General features: G+C 32.3%; 1 protein-coding gene and 1 non-coding gene across 2 annotated transcripts; both read right to left on the bottom strand.

Moving 5' to 3' along the window:
* Positions 1-2,971: 2,971 nt before the first annotated feature.
* On the bottom strand, positions 2,972-6,420 carry LOC107619409 (peroxygenase). The gene is made up of 5 exons (XM_016321694.3): positions 6,049-6,420; positions 4,736-4,971; positions 3,670-3,764; positions 3,456-3,581; positions 2,972-3,338 (listed from the first exon to the last, which is right to left on the bottom strand). The coding sequence occupies exons 1-5, from the start codon at positions 6,155-6,157 to the stop codon at positions 3,179-3,181; spliced, it is 726 nt and encodes a 241-aa protein (XP_016177180.2). The 5' UTR covers positions 6,158-6,420; the 3' UTR covers positions 2,972-3,178.
* On the bottom strand, positions 3,843-3,959 carry LOC148546399 (U5 spliceosomal RNA). Its single transcript, XR_015900714.1, has one exon. It is a non-coding gene; the product is annotated as a U5 spliceosomal RNA (small nuclear RNA).
* Positions 6,421-15,263: the final 8,843 nt, after the last annotated feature.

Raw genomic sequence — 15,263 nt, 5'->3', positions numbered from 1 at the left:
TTTGCTGAAGAGAATGAAAAATTCTCTTAGAAAATATTTGTTGAGTTATTACATATTTACACCTTGTATATTATGTACTCTTTATTTATTCTCACTAAAAAAATAATTACAATTGTAAGCCTATTATTGATAAAGAAATAATCTAGGTAACCAAAATCCATTAAGAAAGATAACCAACTAACTTCACAAGTGGCAACAGCAAGAGAATTATCTCCCATCCCTATATTTTAACTTCAATGGAAGTTCGTAATTTTTTTTTATTACGGTTCAAGAAGATTTTAAAAAATTGAGATATTCCGCATTGAATAAGGCATTTACAGAGATTGGATTAATGGTTGGTTATTAATTTAGTGACTGGCGTCCTAAAGTAATAAACTTAAACGACCAAACTCTGCTTAATATTCTTTGGTTTGAAAGATATCAAAGAGACGTAGCAAACTTAACTAGGTTTATTAGAAATATTTTGGTGCATGGAGTAAAAGACAGTCAGACTAGTGCTGTGGACCATTGTGAACATCTATACAGAGTGTTCAAAGGACTTTTTTCTGGATTCTCGTGTATTGTATATGAGGTGACACTTAACTATCTCGGGAGAAAAGAGAAGAAAGTGAGAAAATGACACTACAGGATTAAGCATATATTCTGAGTTGTTTGCTAAAGAAGAGAATGAAAAATCTTTTAGAAAATATTTGTTGAGTTATTACACCTTATATACTATGTACTCTTTATGTACTCTCACTAAAAAAATAATTACAATCGTAAGCCTTTTATTGATAAAGAAATAATCTAGGTAACCAATGAAATCCATTAAAAAAGATAACCAACTAACTTCACAAGTGACAACAGTAAGAGAATTATCCCCCATCCCTATATTTTAACTTCAATGGAAGTTCATAATTTTTTTTGTTACGGTTCAAGAAGATTTTAAAAAACTGAGATATTCCGCATTGAATAAGGCATTCACATGGATTGGATTAATGGTTGGTTATTAATTTAGTGACTGGCGTCGTAAAGTAATAAACTTGAACGACCAAATTCTGCTTAATATTTTCTTAGGTTTGGAAGATATCAAAGAGATGAAGTGAACTTAGCTAGGTTTATTAGAAATGTTTTGGTGCATGGAGTAAAAGACGGTCAGATTAGTGTTGTGGACCATTGTGAACATCTATACAGAGTGTTCGAAAGACTTTTCTCCGGATTCTCGTGTATTGTGTATGAGGTGGCACTTAACTATCTCGGAAAAAAAGTACTTTAGAATGCGGATTGTGTATGAGGTGGCACTTAACTATCTCGGAAAAAAAGTACTTTAGAATGCGGAATATAGAAGAAAGTGAGAAAAGGGTACTATAGGATTAAGCATATATTCTGAGTTGTTTGCTAAAGAAGAGAATGAAAAATCCCTTTAGAAAATATTTGTTGAGTTATTACATCTTATATACTATGTACTCTTTATGTACTCTCACTAAAAAAATAATTACAATGGTAAGCCTATTATTGATAAATAAATAATCTAGGTAACCAATGAAATCCATTGAGAAAAAAACCAACTAGCTTCACAAGTGGCAACAAAGTAATAAACTTGAACGACCAAACTCTGCTTAATATTCTTAGGTTTGGAAGATATCAAATAGACGAAGCGAACTTAGCTAGGTTTATTAGAAATGTTTTGGTGCATGGAGTAAAAGACGGTTAGACTAGTGCTGTGGACTATTGTGAACATCTATACAGAGTTGCTCGAAGGACTTTTCTCCGGATTCTCGTGTATTGTGTATGAGGTGGCACTTAACTATCTCGGGAGAAAAGTACTTTAGAATGCGAAATAGAGAAGAAAGTGACAAAAGGGCACTACAAGATTAAGCATATATTCTGAGTTGTTTGCTAAGGAAGAGAATGAAAAATTTCTTTAGAAAATATTTGTTGAGTTATTACACCTTATATATTATGTACTCTTTATGTACTCTTACTAAAAAAATAATTACAATGGTAAACCTATTATTGATAAAGAAATCTCATGTCTTAAACTGTTTAAGGTGTGATGTTGATGGTTTGATGAATCAGAAGAGATTAAGAGAAGGAGAGAAATAAATTTTTCTTATTGTTAAAGAAAATGAAAAATCTCTTTAGAAATATTTGTTAAGTTATTACATTTTATATATTATATATTCTCACTAAAAAATAATTATAATAGTAAGCTTATTATTAATAAAAAAAAATCTAGATAACAACCACCACGTCTTTCTTTAACGACGAGGATGCCACCGCTGACTCAACAATGCTTAGTATCTTCTACCCGTTAATAAACTACTAGCAAAATTCCAGAGACCCGTGTTATATCCTTCTTCAAATTCTCACTTCCCCTTTTTGTTTTAGGAATTTACACTAACCCTAATCGATAAGAAACACTACCTTACATAATCTCTCTTATTGAAAATGAATAAAAAAAATTAAATGTGATTTTTTTGGAATTTCTAAACATTTTACACTTCCCCTCTTTGTTTTAGGAATTTGCACTAATCCTAATCGATAAGGAACTCTACCTTACATAATCTCTCTTATTGAAAATGAATAAAAAAATTAAATGTGATTTTTTGGAATTTCTAAATATTTTACAGGTTCACTGTGACAAAAAAAAAATCCACCAGTGCTGAATAAAAAAATAATTTTATAATATTATATGTATTTTTTTAACTGTTCAAATATGTCAATAAGAATAGTCTATCCCTCGATATTTACTGTTTACGTTTATGTATTCTGTATACGAAAACAAATGGTGCCTTAATGATAGTGTGTTTGCGTTTAAACTTTAAACACCAACTTTGAGAACTGATCCCGCATCTGCTTTCCCCGCACATACGCATAATGGAAAATCATGCAATTGGATACGCCCCCCATACGCCTGAGTGACACGCACATTCTTTACGTGGAGAAAGATTCCCCATTCACCACCAGAGGTTTTTCGTTACAAATAAAAGGAGATAATATATATGCTATATAGATTATATATTATAAGGAGTGATACAAATTAATGCAACTAAAATTTGAAATTCTTCGATTACATCAAATATAGTCACATGCTGCTGCTTCTTTATTGTTGAAACATCTTTCTAACAGTATTAACAAACAAAGAAATTTCACTTAGCAATGATTATTCTCATACCATACAAGAGAGACAAATATTTCAACTCGTCTTAGCATCATCATAATATCCATAATTCATCTTAGCACAGTATTCAAATAAGCTGCCATCGAAGCATCTTCTCACAGCCTCCTTAGACAAGAAACCATCCTCATCCCTTGCCAGAACATACAGAACCCCCCATTCAAATTTAGCAGCAGCCCTGCAAACAAATAAAACACGTTATTTATTTATTTATTACTAATAGGCACTGCATTAAAAATAATTTCAAATATATAGTATTGACTTATTATGCTTTCAATATATTATTATATTTTACCAGCCATATGGATCAAATGCATTTCGGTTGCCCTCAGTCATGTCCCAAATCTCTCCAAGTGTGAGCTTATCAGGTACTGTACGAGCATACTTGCTAAAAATGTTCTCAAGATTTACCGGTACATAACTGTCATTTAATTAGTTAAGAATGTTAATGTGAAACATAATTAAACATCGGTTATTGGTTATTAACATCAAATAAATTAGTTGCTAACCGTCCTTCCGTGTCATAAGTTCCACTATCACTCCCATGCTTTATTTTGTGAATATTGTGTATGTAGATTGGCAACAGGGAAGAGGGATACCAGTGCTGCAAAATTTTGAAACCATTAAAGGCAAATTTATAAAACGTAAATAGAAAAAAAAATTTATTTAACTATGATTGCAGAGTCTACCAAAGGAAAGACTCTTTCAAAAATTAGCGTATGCCGCTAAATGTAAAAAGCACACGGTATTCTTTAGTAAAAGGCGAAAGAATAGTTCGCTCTGTGCTCAACACACGGCTCCGTAATTTGCAATGTTATTGGTCCTTAATTTTATAGCATGTAATATAGTTTCCACTTAATCTGTTGCAAGATGTGGGGTTATTATGGTACGTCAACTCTAACATTATTACTCTGTGTTCTATTATCTATGATTTCTCTTCAACATTTCTCCTTCCTCAACACATTTACAAATTTAATATTGCTTCCTCTTCGAGTTCTATTTGAAATCTAGAGGTCAGAATTCGAAGCAGACTGTCAAAACAAAATCAGAACGAGCTATGGACATTGTTTCTACTTGAAGGTGACCAAGTTAGTCCGTTTTCATTTTTCAAATTTTTTTATTAAATAAAAAAACCGCTTCTTATAAAAAAAAAGCACAACTTTTTTTTTTAAATATTTATTTATTTTGGATTGTTATTTAAATAAAAAATATAGAAAATTTATAAAAATAAAAATATAACACTCAACAACACAAAAATACTACGATCTTATTAGCCTGTCGGGCTTCGGGTTTTTGGACCCGTGGATTTGATGGGCTTATTTTTCGGATTTCTTAGTCCAGCCTGCTATATTTCTACCTCTCCGTAATTCATTTATTTAAGACCCATTCTTTGGTTACACCCACTCTTTGGGTGTGGTCTTACTACTAAATTTTGACAACGCAAAAGCGGGAGCAAAAATGTTAAAATAAAATAACTTTAAAATACAAAAAAGGAAAAAAAAAAAAAAAAAAGAACTTGAAGTAGATGGATATTGGATTTTAATGAACAAGGTGGAGAAGAGAAGAGAGACTAACAGGGAGAGTGGGATAACTCATAGCGAGATTGATTCCAACAGCCATGATAATAGAAGCGATGAAATTAAAGCCAATCGCACGGAGGCCCACGAATGTTTCCCAAGGATAAACAATTCCATTGTCATCTTGGTCAAAGAAAGCACAATGTTGCTGTAGAACACTCATATTGTTGTGCCTGTGCCCTACTGTTCCATCTGGGTGCTTTGTATCTGGTGCTGTCAGTGCTCGAGCCATGTCTAACTCACACACACCACCATCACACATAACATATCTATCATCTCATCACAAAATTAATAAAATATTTTTTTATTCTCAACTTTTTAAAAATTTTAATATATTTTAATTATACGTTTAAAGATTAATATCGTTAACAAAAATACTAGCATAACAATTGTGTTTCATTCATCATCCAATCCAAGATATAATTGCCATTAACACTTCAGCTATGATCAGGGACGGATTTAGGTAAAAAAAAGAGGACGGACCAAAGACGGACCTAGGTGATGATAAGAGGAGAGCACTTGCCCACTAGAAGTTTACAAACAAATTTATAAGTACATAACTACATATAGGCGAATATATTTTATTTCTATTATTATATTATCTTTGTCCTCATTAAAATTTCAATATTTATTTTATTATAAATATCAAAATTAAAAATAAATAAATAACAAATTTAATATTAATAAATATTAATAATATATTTTTTAAAATTAATAAAATAATTAACTACTAAGCTAAAACTTAATCTTCTAAACATAAGTAAAATTAATTTTTTTCTAAAAAATACTTAAGAATTAAAAAATGTTATTTATTTATTAATTAATATTTTTAAATTAATAATATCTCAAAATTAAATTTAAAATGTATATAAAATATAATATTTAATTATTTTAAAATAAAAAAATATTTCAGTTAATTTTTTATTATTTTAAATTAATATATTTTTCAATTTTTATCTATAGATCTAGTTTTTTGAGTATTTATATATATAATTTTAATTTTAAAATATAAAATATATCAATATTTAGTAAACTTTATTTTAATATATTTTTTACTCATAACTAAAATGGATTCATCACTAATTTATGATTATCACATATCAATAATAGGTCAGTCCATAATTATCACATACATTAGCCTCTATTAACAATATTAATTCTCAAAAATATAATTAAAATATATTTAAAATATTAAAAATAAAAATAAAATAAATTAAAATCGATAATATTTTTAAAATTTTTCAAAAAGACAACAAACAAGACGTATTCTTTACTCCAAAATCAATTAAAAAATTATTATTATTGACTTACATGGCTTTGGAAGAGAGTCCTCCAAGTCATTTCTGACCCTTCTTTCTACAGTAACATCTGCATAATATGCCTCAGTTACGAGTGACTCCTTCTCAAACTCTGCAGCCATTTGCGTTTCAAAGACTAGTAATCTTCCAAGTTCTCTTCTCCACCCAACTTGTACAACTACACATACTTATATTATTTGAGAAATTAAAGAGGAGTAACAAGTGCAATTGAAGTTTGATACATGGAGAAAGTAGCAAGAGCCAGCAAATATTGCACGTGTCATGCATGCACCGTTTAGGAACATGACGATACATCTAATTGCTTATCGGTGGCATCTCCTCTGCATTCTGCACAATATTATTCTTCTCGCGCTTCTATACCACCGATATTTTGGTGTCTTCTATACCACGGATTCTTAACTACCGTATATAAAATACTGATACTTTATTGAATTGTAGTGTTTGTATATTAAATATATTTTTAATATAATATATGTATTATTGTGTTTAACTTTGTTAATAAAAAATAAAAATAATTTTTGAATATATTTAAATATTACTACGTATTAATATATTTAATTTTATTTTTAATATATATTCTTAAAATAAATTTAAAAATATTATATATTATTATTTATTAAAACAAAAAATATTTTAAATATTTTATATAATTAAAATAAAATATTAAAAACATCTAAAAAATTAATTTACATTTTAATATATATATATATATATATATATATACGTGTTTTTGTATTTTATAGAATTTTAAAATTTATTTTTGTATCTTATAAGATTTTTAAATTTGTGTGTTGTGTCCTATGTCATAACGTGTCCTGTGTTCGTATTAATATCCATGCATCATAAACTACAACTCCTATAACAACAACTGTGTTGTAGAAATTAATAATTCATCTTTTTCTAGCCATGCATTAAAAAAGGATTTTTCTAAAATAAATTTAATATTTATACAATTTTATTTTTTAAAAGTTATTAAAATTTGAATTATATCACTTTATTTAATTTAAAAAAAATCGTATAAATTAAATTAATTAAAAGTAAATTTAAATAATATAATAAATTTAATTTCTTGAATCAAATTAAATTAAATTAATATAGAATTTACTTTTTAAATTGTTGTAGACAAATAACAATATGATGAAATAACAATTAAATGAGCATCCGACAAATACGACGTTACGAAATAGTGTCGGATACAGCGCAACGGCCACACCATTAGAGCCACGAAATTGCCAAATCGTGACATTAAGGGCACGTCATAAAGATTCTAAATGCTAAAAAAACGGCAAATTCATAATGCAGGGATAAAAGAAGAGAGAACTCAGCAGGTAAACCCAAAATAAGATATACTATCAAAACGCTTAGCTAACTTAAGCACTGGAGTGTCTTGTAGGTTGCCCTCTACGCCTAGTTCTATACTCGCCCAAGTTAGGATTTTCGATCTTCTCACTTTCAATTTGTGACCTCAGTACAAACATTTGACGCTGTTTATGGAGATCGTACTTCGTTAGGAATCATGACCGAGCACAGAATTAACTCTACGATCAATCTCAAAACACCTTTAAAAGAACAACATCAAGAATATGGGTACAAAACTAATGTTACTCCTACACATGAAAAAGTTCCCCCAAATATGAGAACCGAGAAACGCCTCGCCATGTCGGAGCCCGCCATTTCGCAGGGTTAGGAGATGATTACCACTACACCATGCAAGACATGAATCATTGAGTACAGGAGCTAGAACGTCATCGTCTGGAATTGGAGCGAAGGTTGGCCAAACGCTCGCAATCTTGGCAATCTCGTTTCCAAAGTCGTCCAGTCAGGAGGCATGATGAACATAACCATGAGATTCCCGAGCAACAACAACAGGATCTTAATCGACGGGATTCATGCTCGCTGCAGCGTCAAAGGGTTGAAAGGAGGTCACCCTGACGTCACGCTGAACCTTAAGGATAAAAAAGGTGGGCAAGGCAAGAACTTCGATCTGTCCAATCTAAAAGATGATGGACTGACGAACAGTTTTTCTATCGGTAAAGAAATTCACAAATATAATCGCGTTGCAAGTATAGCTTCTAAACCAACAGAAAATCCTTTCGTACAAACGTTTGGTTGTCACAAGTAACAAACCCCTAAATAAATTGATAACCAAAATATTTAAACCTTGGGTCGTCTTCTCAAAAAATTGCAGGGAGGTGTTCTTATTATTGGTTATGAGTCTTTAAATCGGGGGTTTTTAAAATAAGGAACAGGTAATTTAAATGACAAGAAAAATAAATAAATAACTATAAAATAAGATTTTGGCAAGGTATGAAAATTCGGAAGTCCTATCCTAGTTATCCTTATCGATGGTGATGAGAATTGAGTTTTAATCCCACTTAGTTAACCTTTACTAAAACAAAGGAAAGTCAAGTGGACTAATTAGTCTGATCCTCAAGTCCTAGCCAATTCCTAAGAAAGGACTAGAGTTAGTGGAATCCAATTCAATTAGTAGAAATAACAATTAACAACCACGATAAGTTTGATAACTCAAGAGTCTCCAGTTAATCAATTAAAGCCAAGAATATAAAAAGCTAAATAAGAATCATAAATTTGAAATACCTCAATTTATATTAAATAAAGAAAATCCTAACATGAATGGTTCATAAGCCAATTTGGCAATCATAAGTAATTAACAAATAAAAGCATTAAAGTATCTAAAAGTAAAAGAGAAATATAAAGTAAAAGGAATATTGAACCTGAGAGGAAGTTGAAATCCTAAATCCTTTAAGAGGAATCCTAATCTTAAAACCTAAGAGAGAGAGGAGAGAACCTCTCCCTCTAAAAACTACATCTAAAACTAAAAATTATGAATTATGAGCTGATGATTATGAATGAATGAATTTTCCCACTTTATAGCCTCTAATATGTGTTTTCTGGGCCGAAAACAGGGTCAAAAACAGCCCAGAAATCGCTGGAGAAGAAATCTGCCACGCTGATTTTTGTTACTGCGATGCGTCCGCGTGGAGTGCGTATTCGCGTCGCCTAGCATCAGGGAAACTATGGTATATTATATATCAAATCAAAGCTCCGGACGTTATCTTTCCAACGCAACTGAAACCGCGTCGTTTGGACCTCTGTAGCTCAAGTTATGACCGTTTTAGTGCGAGAGGGTCAGGTTGACAGCTTTGCAGTTCCTTCAACTTCTTGTATTCCTTCCACTTTTGCATGCTTCCTTTCCATCCTCCAAGCCATTCCTGCCCTATAATCTCTGAAAATACTTAACACACATATCAAGGCATAGAATGGTAATAGGAAAGGATTAATAAATAGTGATTTAAAGGCCAAAGAAACATGTTTTCAATCATAGCACAAAATCAGGAAGGAAAATGTAAAACATGCGATTAGTATGAATAAGTGGGTAAAGAGTTGATAAAAACCATTCAATTGAGCACAAGATAAACCATAAAATAGTGGTTTATCAATCTCCCCACACTTAAACATTAGCATGTCCTCATGCTAAGCTCAAGAGAAGCTATAAAGGAGTGAAGAGGAATGGTAAAATGTATGAAATGCAATCCTATCTATATGAATACAACTAAATGTGAAATGCTTCTACCTATTTGGTTAAAAGCAAACAAGTTCTCCAAGACAAATACAAACCAATTTCCACTAATTCAAATCGTACAATAAAAAGCAAGTAAACTTGTAAGAAGATAGCTCATGAAAGCAGGGAACATAGAATCAAGCCTTGAACCCTCACTGGTAGTGTATATCACTCTAGTCTCTCAAGTGTATAGGGTAATTCACTTAACTCTTCTCTAATCCTACTTTCTAAACTTTGTTCTTCATCTAACCAATCAAGAAATATTTAGTATACCAATGCAAACATCATGAGGTCTTTTCAGGGTTGTAATGGGGTTGAGGTAAAGGTAAGGATATATGTATGGCCAAGTGAGCTTTATAAATTGAATCTTTAATTAACCTAAACTTTTACCTAACATACATATACTCTATATAACTTTAGAATCATGCCTAGCTACCCAAAAATCCTTCATTTTGCATTACCTACTCATGCATAAGATTTTTCTTTAATTTTATCACATATGCATTGATTTTTCATTAGCTTATCATTGGGGTAATTTTGTCCCCTTATTTATTTATTTATTGAATATTTTTTTTGGATTTTTTTAATTTTTTTATTTTTTTTAACTAAAACATAAAAACTGAAATATCATATCAATGCATATGGAATTTTTGATTTTCTATTTTACATGAGTAGATTCCCAAATTTCCCAATCTTCAAAATCAGCAACATGATACATTCCCTTTATTAACCCATGTTTCCACAGTTTTCCCACACTTAGTTGATACACAATCTCTATCTTAAGCTAACCAAAGATTCAATTGGGATAATTAATTGTTTTTCCACTTAAGATTAGTGATGTGGTAAAATATAGAATAAATGGGGTTAAAAGGCTCAAAGTGGCTAACAAGGGTGACATAAAATGGTAGGCTTATTTGGAATAAGTGAGCAAAAATAAGTAATGGCCTCAATCATATGCAAGCATATAAATACACTAAATAATGGACATATAGGCTGGAACAAAATCTAGATTGTAGTTATAGAGAAGAAAACACACAAGAATAAAAATTTATGGTTAATTAATGTAACCATATAAATAAGCTCAAAGTCTCACAGGTTGTGTGTTCTTTGGCTCAAAAACTATGTTCCAAATACAACTTCAAACAAATTTAACACAAAAAATTTTAATTAATTAAATATATATATATATATATATATATATATATATATTAAATTAGTGAAATACTATAAAATTTCTTGAAAAAGAAAATATTACTTCAACCAAGTAGTAACTAAATGCATAAAATCAAACAAATATGCAATCAAATATGCAAATACAACAATGAACAAACAAAGAAAATAGAGTATTGGTGTTGGAAAGAAGGTAACTAACCCCTGGAAGTCGGTATCGACCTCCCCACACTTAAAGATTGCACCATCCTCGGTGCATGCTAAGATGTGCAAGTGGATGGGGGTTGTGGTTCCTCAGCTGGGGCTCTTTTTGTTCTTTTCCTTGCCGGTAGTTTGGGAGTAGCTTTCTCTTTATCATTCTTGGTGGCCATCCTGAAAAGAGAAAAAGAAAGTAACTTTTAAAGTTAAGGGTTAGAGCAAGGAAGAGAGTGGGAAAGGTGGTAATCAATGCACAATAAAGAAGAATGACGTTAACACATGGTCATGACTACATGTGAAAAGTTCATCAATGGAAATATAGCAAGTGCATGTAATGACAATTAAATGCAAGATGTTTATTGGCATGCTGGCAAAGGCATGAGTAGCATAGATCAAGCATTCCATGTCCAAGTTAGATTACCAAGTCTTTCAAACTAACAACATGTTTGTAATAACAATTATATTTAATTAATAAAATATAAAAAAGGTTTTGTGAAAAGCAAGCATTTAGAGTAGTAGAATAAAAGAAATCTAAAAATAGTGCACAATGCCATACGGGCGTTTTCACAAACACATAGCATGCATGGTAAATAAGTATTGAATGTATTAAATTGAACATGCAAGCAACCCTTTAAAAAGTAATATATAATTGTCAAACAATTCCTTTAATAATCCACAAAAATATAGAAAATAATGACCCAAATAAATTTCTAACACCAATGAAAATAATGCAATGAATGAAAGTATGCAAATAAATTAAATGAAATAGAATGGAAGTGAAGAGGGATGAGAAGTTAAAGAGATAAAGTAAGAAAGAAAGAAGAAAGAAGAAAAGATAGAAGAAATTAGGATTGGGGAAGAAAAGATAAGATATTTGGCTGATCTGGATAAGCTGTGCGCCGCATGTGACGCGGACGCGTGGGCGACGCGGTCGCGTGGTGTGCGATAAGTTCAGGTGACGCGGACGCGTGGGGCACGCGGACGCGTGACTCGAGTTGTGATAGTGGCGCGAGAGCAGCCTCGCGTACGCACAACTTTCTGTTTAAATGCATTTTTGCCAAAAATCTAGGGTGACGCGATCGCGTGGATGACCATATTTGCAAAACGACGCGGACGCGTGGGGCACGCATTCGCGTGGTAAGGCTTGTGCTTCTAGCACCGTTCCAGCCCCATTCCAGCCTAACTTGCTGCCAAACACCCCTTTTTACGTCGATTTTTAGGGTCACGCATTCGCGTGGGTGACACGGACGCGGTCGCGTGGATCAATTTGTGCCAAAGGCATGCCTCCAGCCATGCTTTCGCGTGACTCTGTTTAATCTTGTTTTCTTCCCAACGCACATATGATGCGGATGCATCGGCGACGCTGTCGCATCGCGTGCCATTTTTTTATGCGAAATGCAGAATGCAGTATGCAGATGCTGATGCAGATGTTATGAATAATTCCAGATTCAATGAAATAAAATAAAACTTAAAAATAAACAAAACAAAATAAAATTAAAATTGAAAAAGGAACGATCATACCATGGTGGGTTGTCTCCCACCTAGCACTTTTAGTTAAAGTCCTTAAGTTGGACATTTGGGGAGTCCTTTGTTATGGTGGCTTGTGCTTGCGCTGATCCTTGAATCCCCACCAATGTTTGTAATTCCAATAGCCTCCGGGATCCCAGACTAGGCACAAAAAGCCTTCAAGTAGGTTAAATCAAGTGACAAAGTCCCAAGAGTATTGATTTCTAGAATGAATTCCAGGGTCCCAAACCTTGCTTTTGCACCCGTCTTCTTGTTGATCATTAGTATTCCAACCGGGTGGTAGGCAATATGAATTCTCACTAAAGCGGCCATTCGGCCAAACAACTTCCTAGACCCATTCAGTTGAGCTTTACACCAACCTTTGCATTTAAACTTTGAGTATGTAACCATATTGAACCTTGGTTGACAACTCCAACCACTAACCATCTTCCTCTTACTCTTAATGCCACAAAGAGCTCTAAGTTGACCATCCGTCTCCAGTAGCCCATATTCAAGTGGAATTAGAAAGTTAAGGGATATGAATTTTACCCACTTGAATTTGTGAAGGATGATGGCAACTTAGGTGTAGAGGTCTCCAGCAGCTTTGGCAAAGTGATATCAAGCTCCTCTCCCTTATGTTCTTTCTTGACAACTTCCACCTCCTTGTAAGCTTCTTCAATTTTAACCTCTTCCTCTTGGTATCTTTCTTCCAATTCAATATCCTCTTCACTGCTTTCCAAGGGCATGGGAGGTTGTGTTGCTTCTTCTTGAATCTCCATCTCTTGATCGACCTCTTCTAAGTACTTAACCATGACATGCTTTGGAGGTTGTACACCCTCCTCAACACTAAATTTCAGACTCCTTAGAAGGGGGCTCTATGATTGGGCTTTCCCATGGACGTTCCACATCTCCTAAGTCTTCGACCACTTCTTCCTCTTCAATGATTATGGCTTCCTCCAATTGTTCCAATACAAATTCATGCTGCTCACTGTCCACTAGAGTTTCTAGCTTCTCCTTCATGCTGCGCTCTTCAGTAGATTCTCCACATGAAGCCATGGGAGTTTCTTGAGTGTCTGAACGTTGAAAAGCTAATCGATTTATTAATTCGCCTAAGGCGGCTGTGAAATTTAGCACACTCTTATTCATCTCTTCTTGCCCTTGAAGAATAACACTAAGGGCGTTGTTATCCAATGGAGGTTGAGGTGGATAGGAGGGTTCATTATTTTGGAGAAAGGTTCATAATAGGAATGTGGTTCTTCTTGATAAGGATATGGAGATGGTGAATATTGAGGTGGTGGTTCTGGGTGTGGTTCATATGGTGGTTGGTGTGGTGGATAAGGATTAGGGTCATATGGAGGTGAATGGTTGTAGGTGGCTTGTGTGTATGGTGGTTCAAAGCTGTGTTGAGGAAGTGGTTTATAGGCGTATGATGGGGCTTGTCGGTAATTACAAGGGGGTCCACCATAACTATTGTCTCAACATGCATTGGTAAATGGTCATTGTCCATGGTAGTTTGGAAGGTGTTGTTGCGTAAAGGGTTGATCAGATCCTCGTGGCTCCATCCATCTCTGATTGTTCTGATCTTGATGCATGTTCCTGTTATAGCTTCTATTCCTTACAACAGCATTAGAACCAAACGCAAAGCGATGGGGGTGAGAACTCATAATAACAAATAAAAATTAAAAACGAAAATAAAAATAAATTTAAATTAAAAGATTATTGAAATTTAAATTTTGAATTTGAAAATTAAATTTTGAATTTTGAATTTTTAAATTTTGAATTTTGAATTTTTTTGAATTTTAAAATTTGAAATTTGAAATTTAAATATTAAAATTTGAAATTTGATTTTGAAATAAGATAAGGTTTTGAAAAAAGATATGATTTTTGAAAAAGATTTGAATTTTTGAAATTTTAAAACTAAGATAAGATAAGATAAAAATTTTAAAATAGAAATATAAAATTTTTTTATGGAAATTTCGAAAATTCAATTAAAATAAAGAGAAAAGATATTTTTGAATTAAATGAGGAAAGAGAAAAACAATAAAATGACACCAAACTTAAAAATTTTTAGATCAAAATGAAGAAAATAACTAAGAACAACTTGAAGGTCAAGATGAACACGAAGAACAAATTTTTGAAAATTTTTAATAACTAAATAAAAACCAATAACCTCTTAATTTATGAAAAAGCAAAAAAAAACAAAATAAACAAGCAAAAAGCAAATATTTACAATAACCAATAATAAGGCACACGTTTGTAATTCCCCGACAACGGCGCCATTTTGATGAACGATTTTTCTATCGGTAAAGAAATTCACAAATATAATCGCGTTGCAAGTATAGCTTCTAAACCAACAGAAAATCATTTTGTACAAGCGTTTGGTTGTCACAAGTAACAAACCCCTAAATAAATTGATAACCGAATTATTTAAACCTCGGGTCGTCTTTTCAATGAATTGCAGGGAGGTGTTCTTATTATTGGTTATGAGTCTTGTAAATTGGGGGTTTTTTAAATAAGGAGCAAGTAATTTAAATGACAAGAAAAATAAATAAATAACTATAATCTTGGTAAGGTATGAAAATTCGAAAGTCCTATCCTAGTTATCCTTATCGATGGTGATGAGAATTGAGTTTTAATCCCACTTAGTTAACCTTTACTAAAACAAAGGAAAGTCAAGTGGACTGATTAGTCTGATCCTCAAGTCCTAGCCAATTCCTAAGAAAGGACTAGAGTTAGTGGAATCCAATTCA

The sequence above is a fragment of the Arachis ipaensis genome, chromosome B9 (genome assembly GCF_059453495.1).
Source record: "Arachis ipaensis isolate K30076 ecotype BB chromosome B9, ASM5945349v1, whole genome shotgun sequence".
Lineage (NCBI taxonomy): Eukaryota > Viridiplantae > Streptophyta > Magnoliopsida > Fabales > Fabaceae > Arachis > Arachis ipaensis.
Note: the sequence above shows the minus strand (reverse complement) of the source record. Positions and strands in the feature narration are given on the sequence as shown.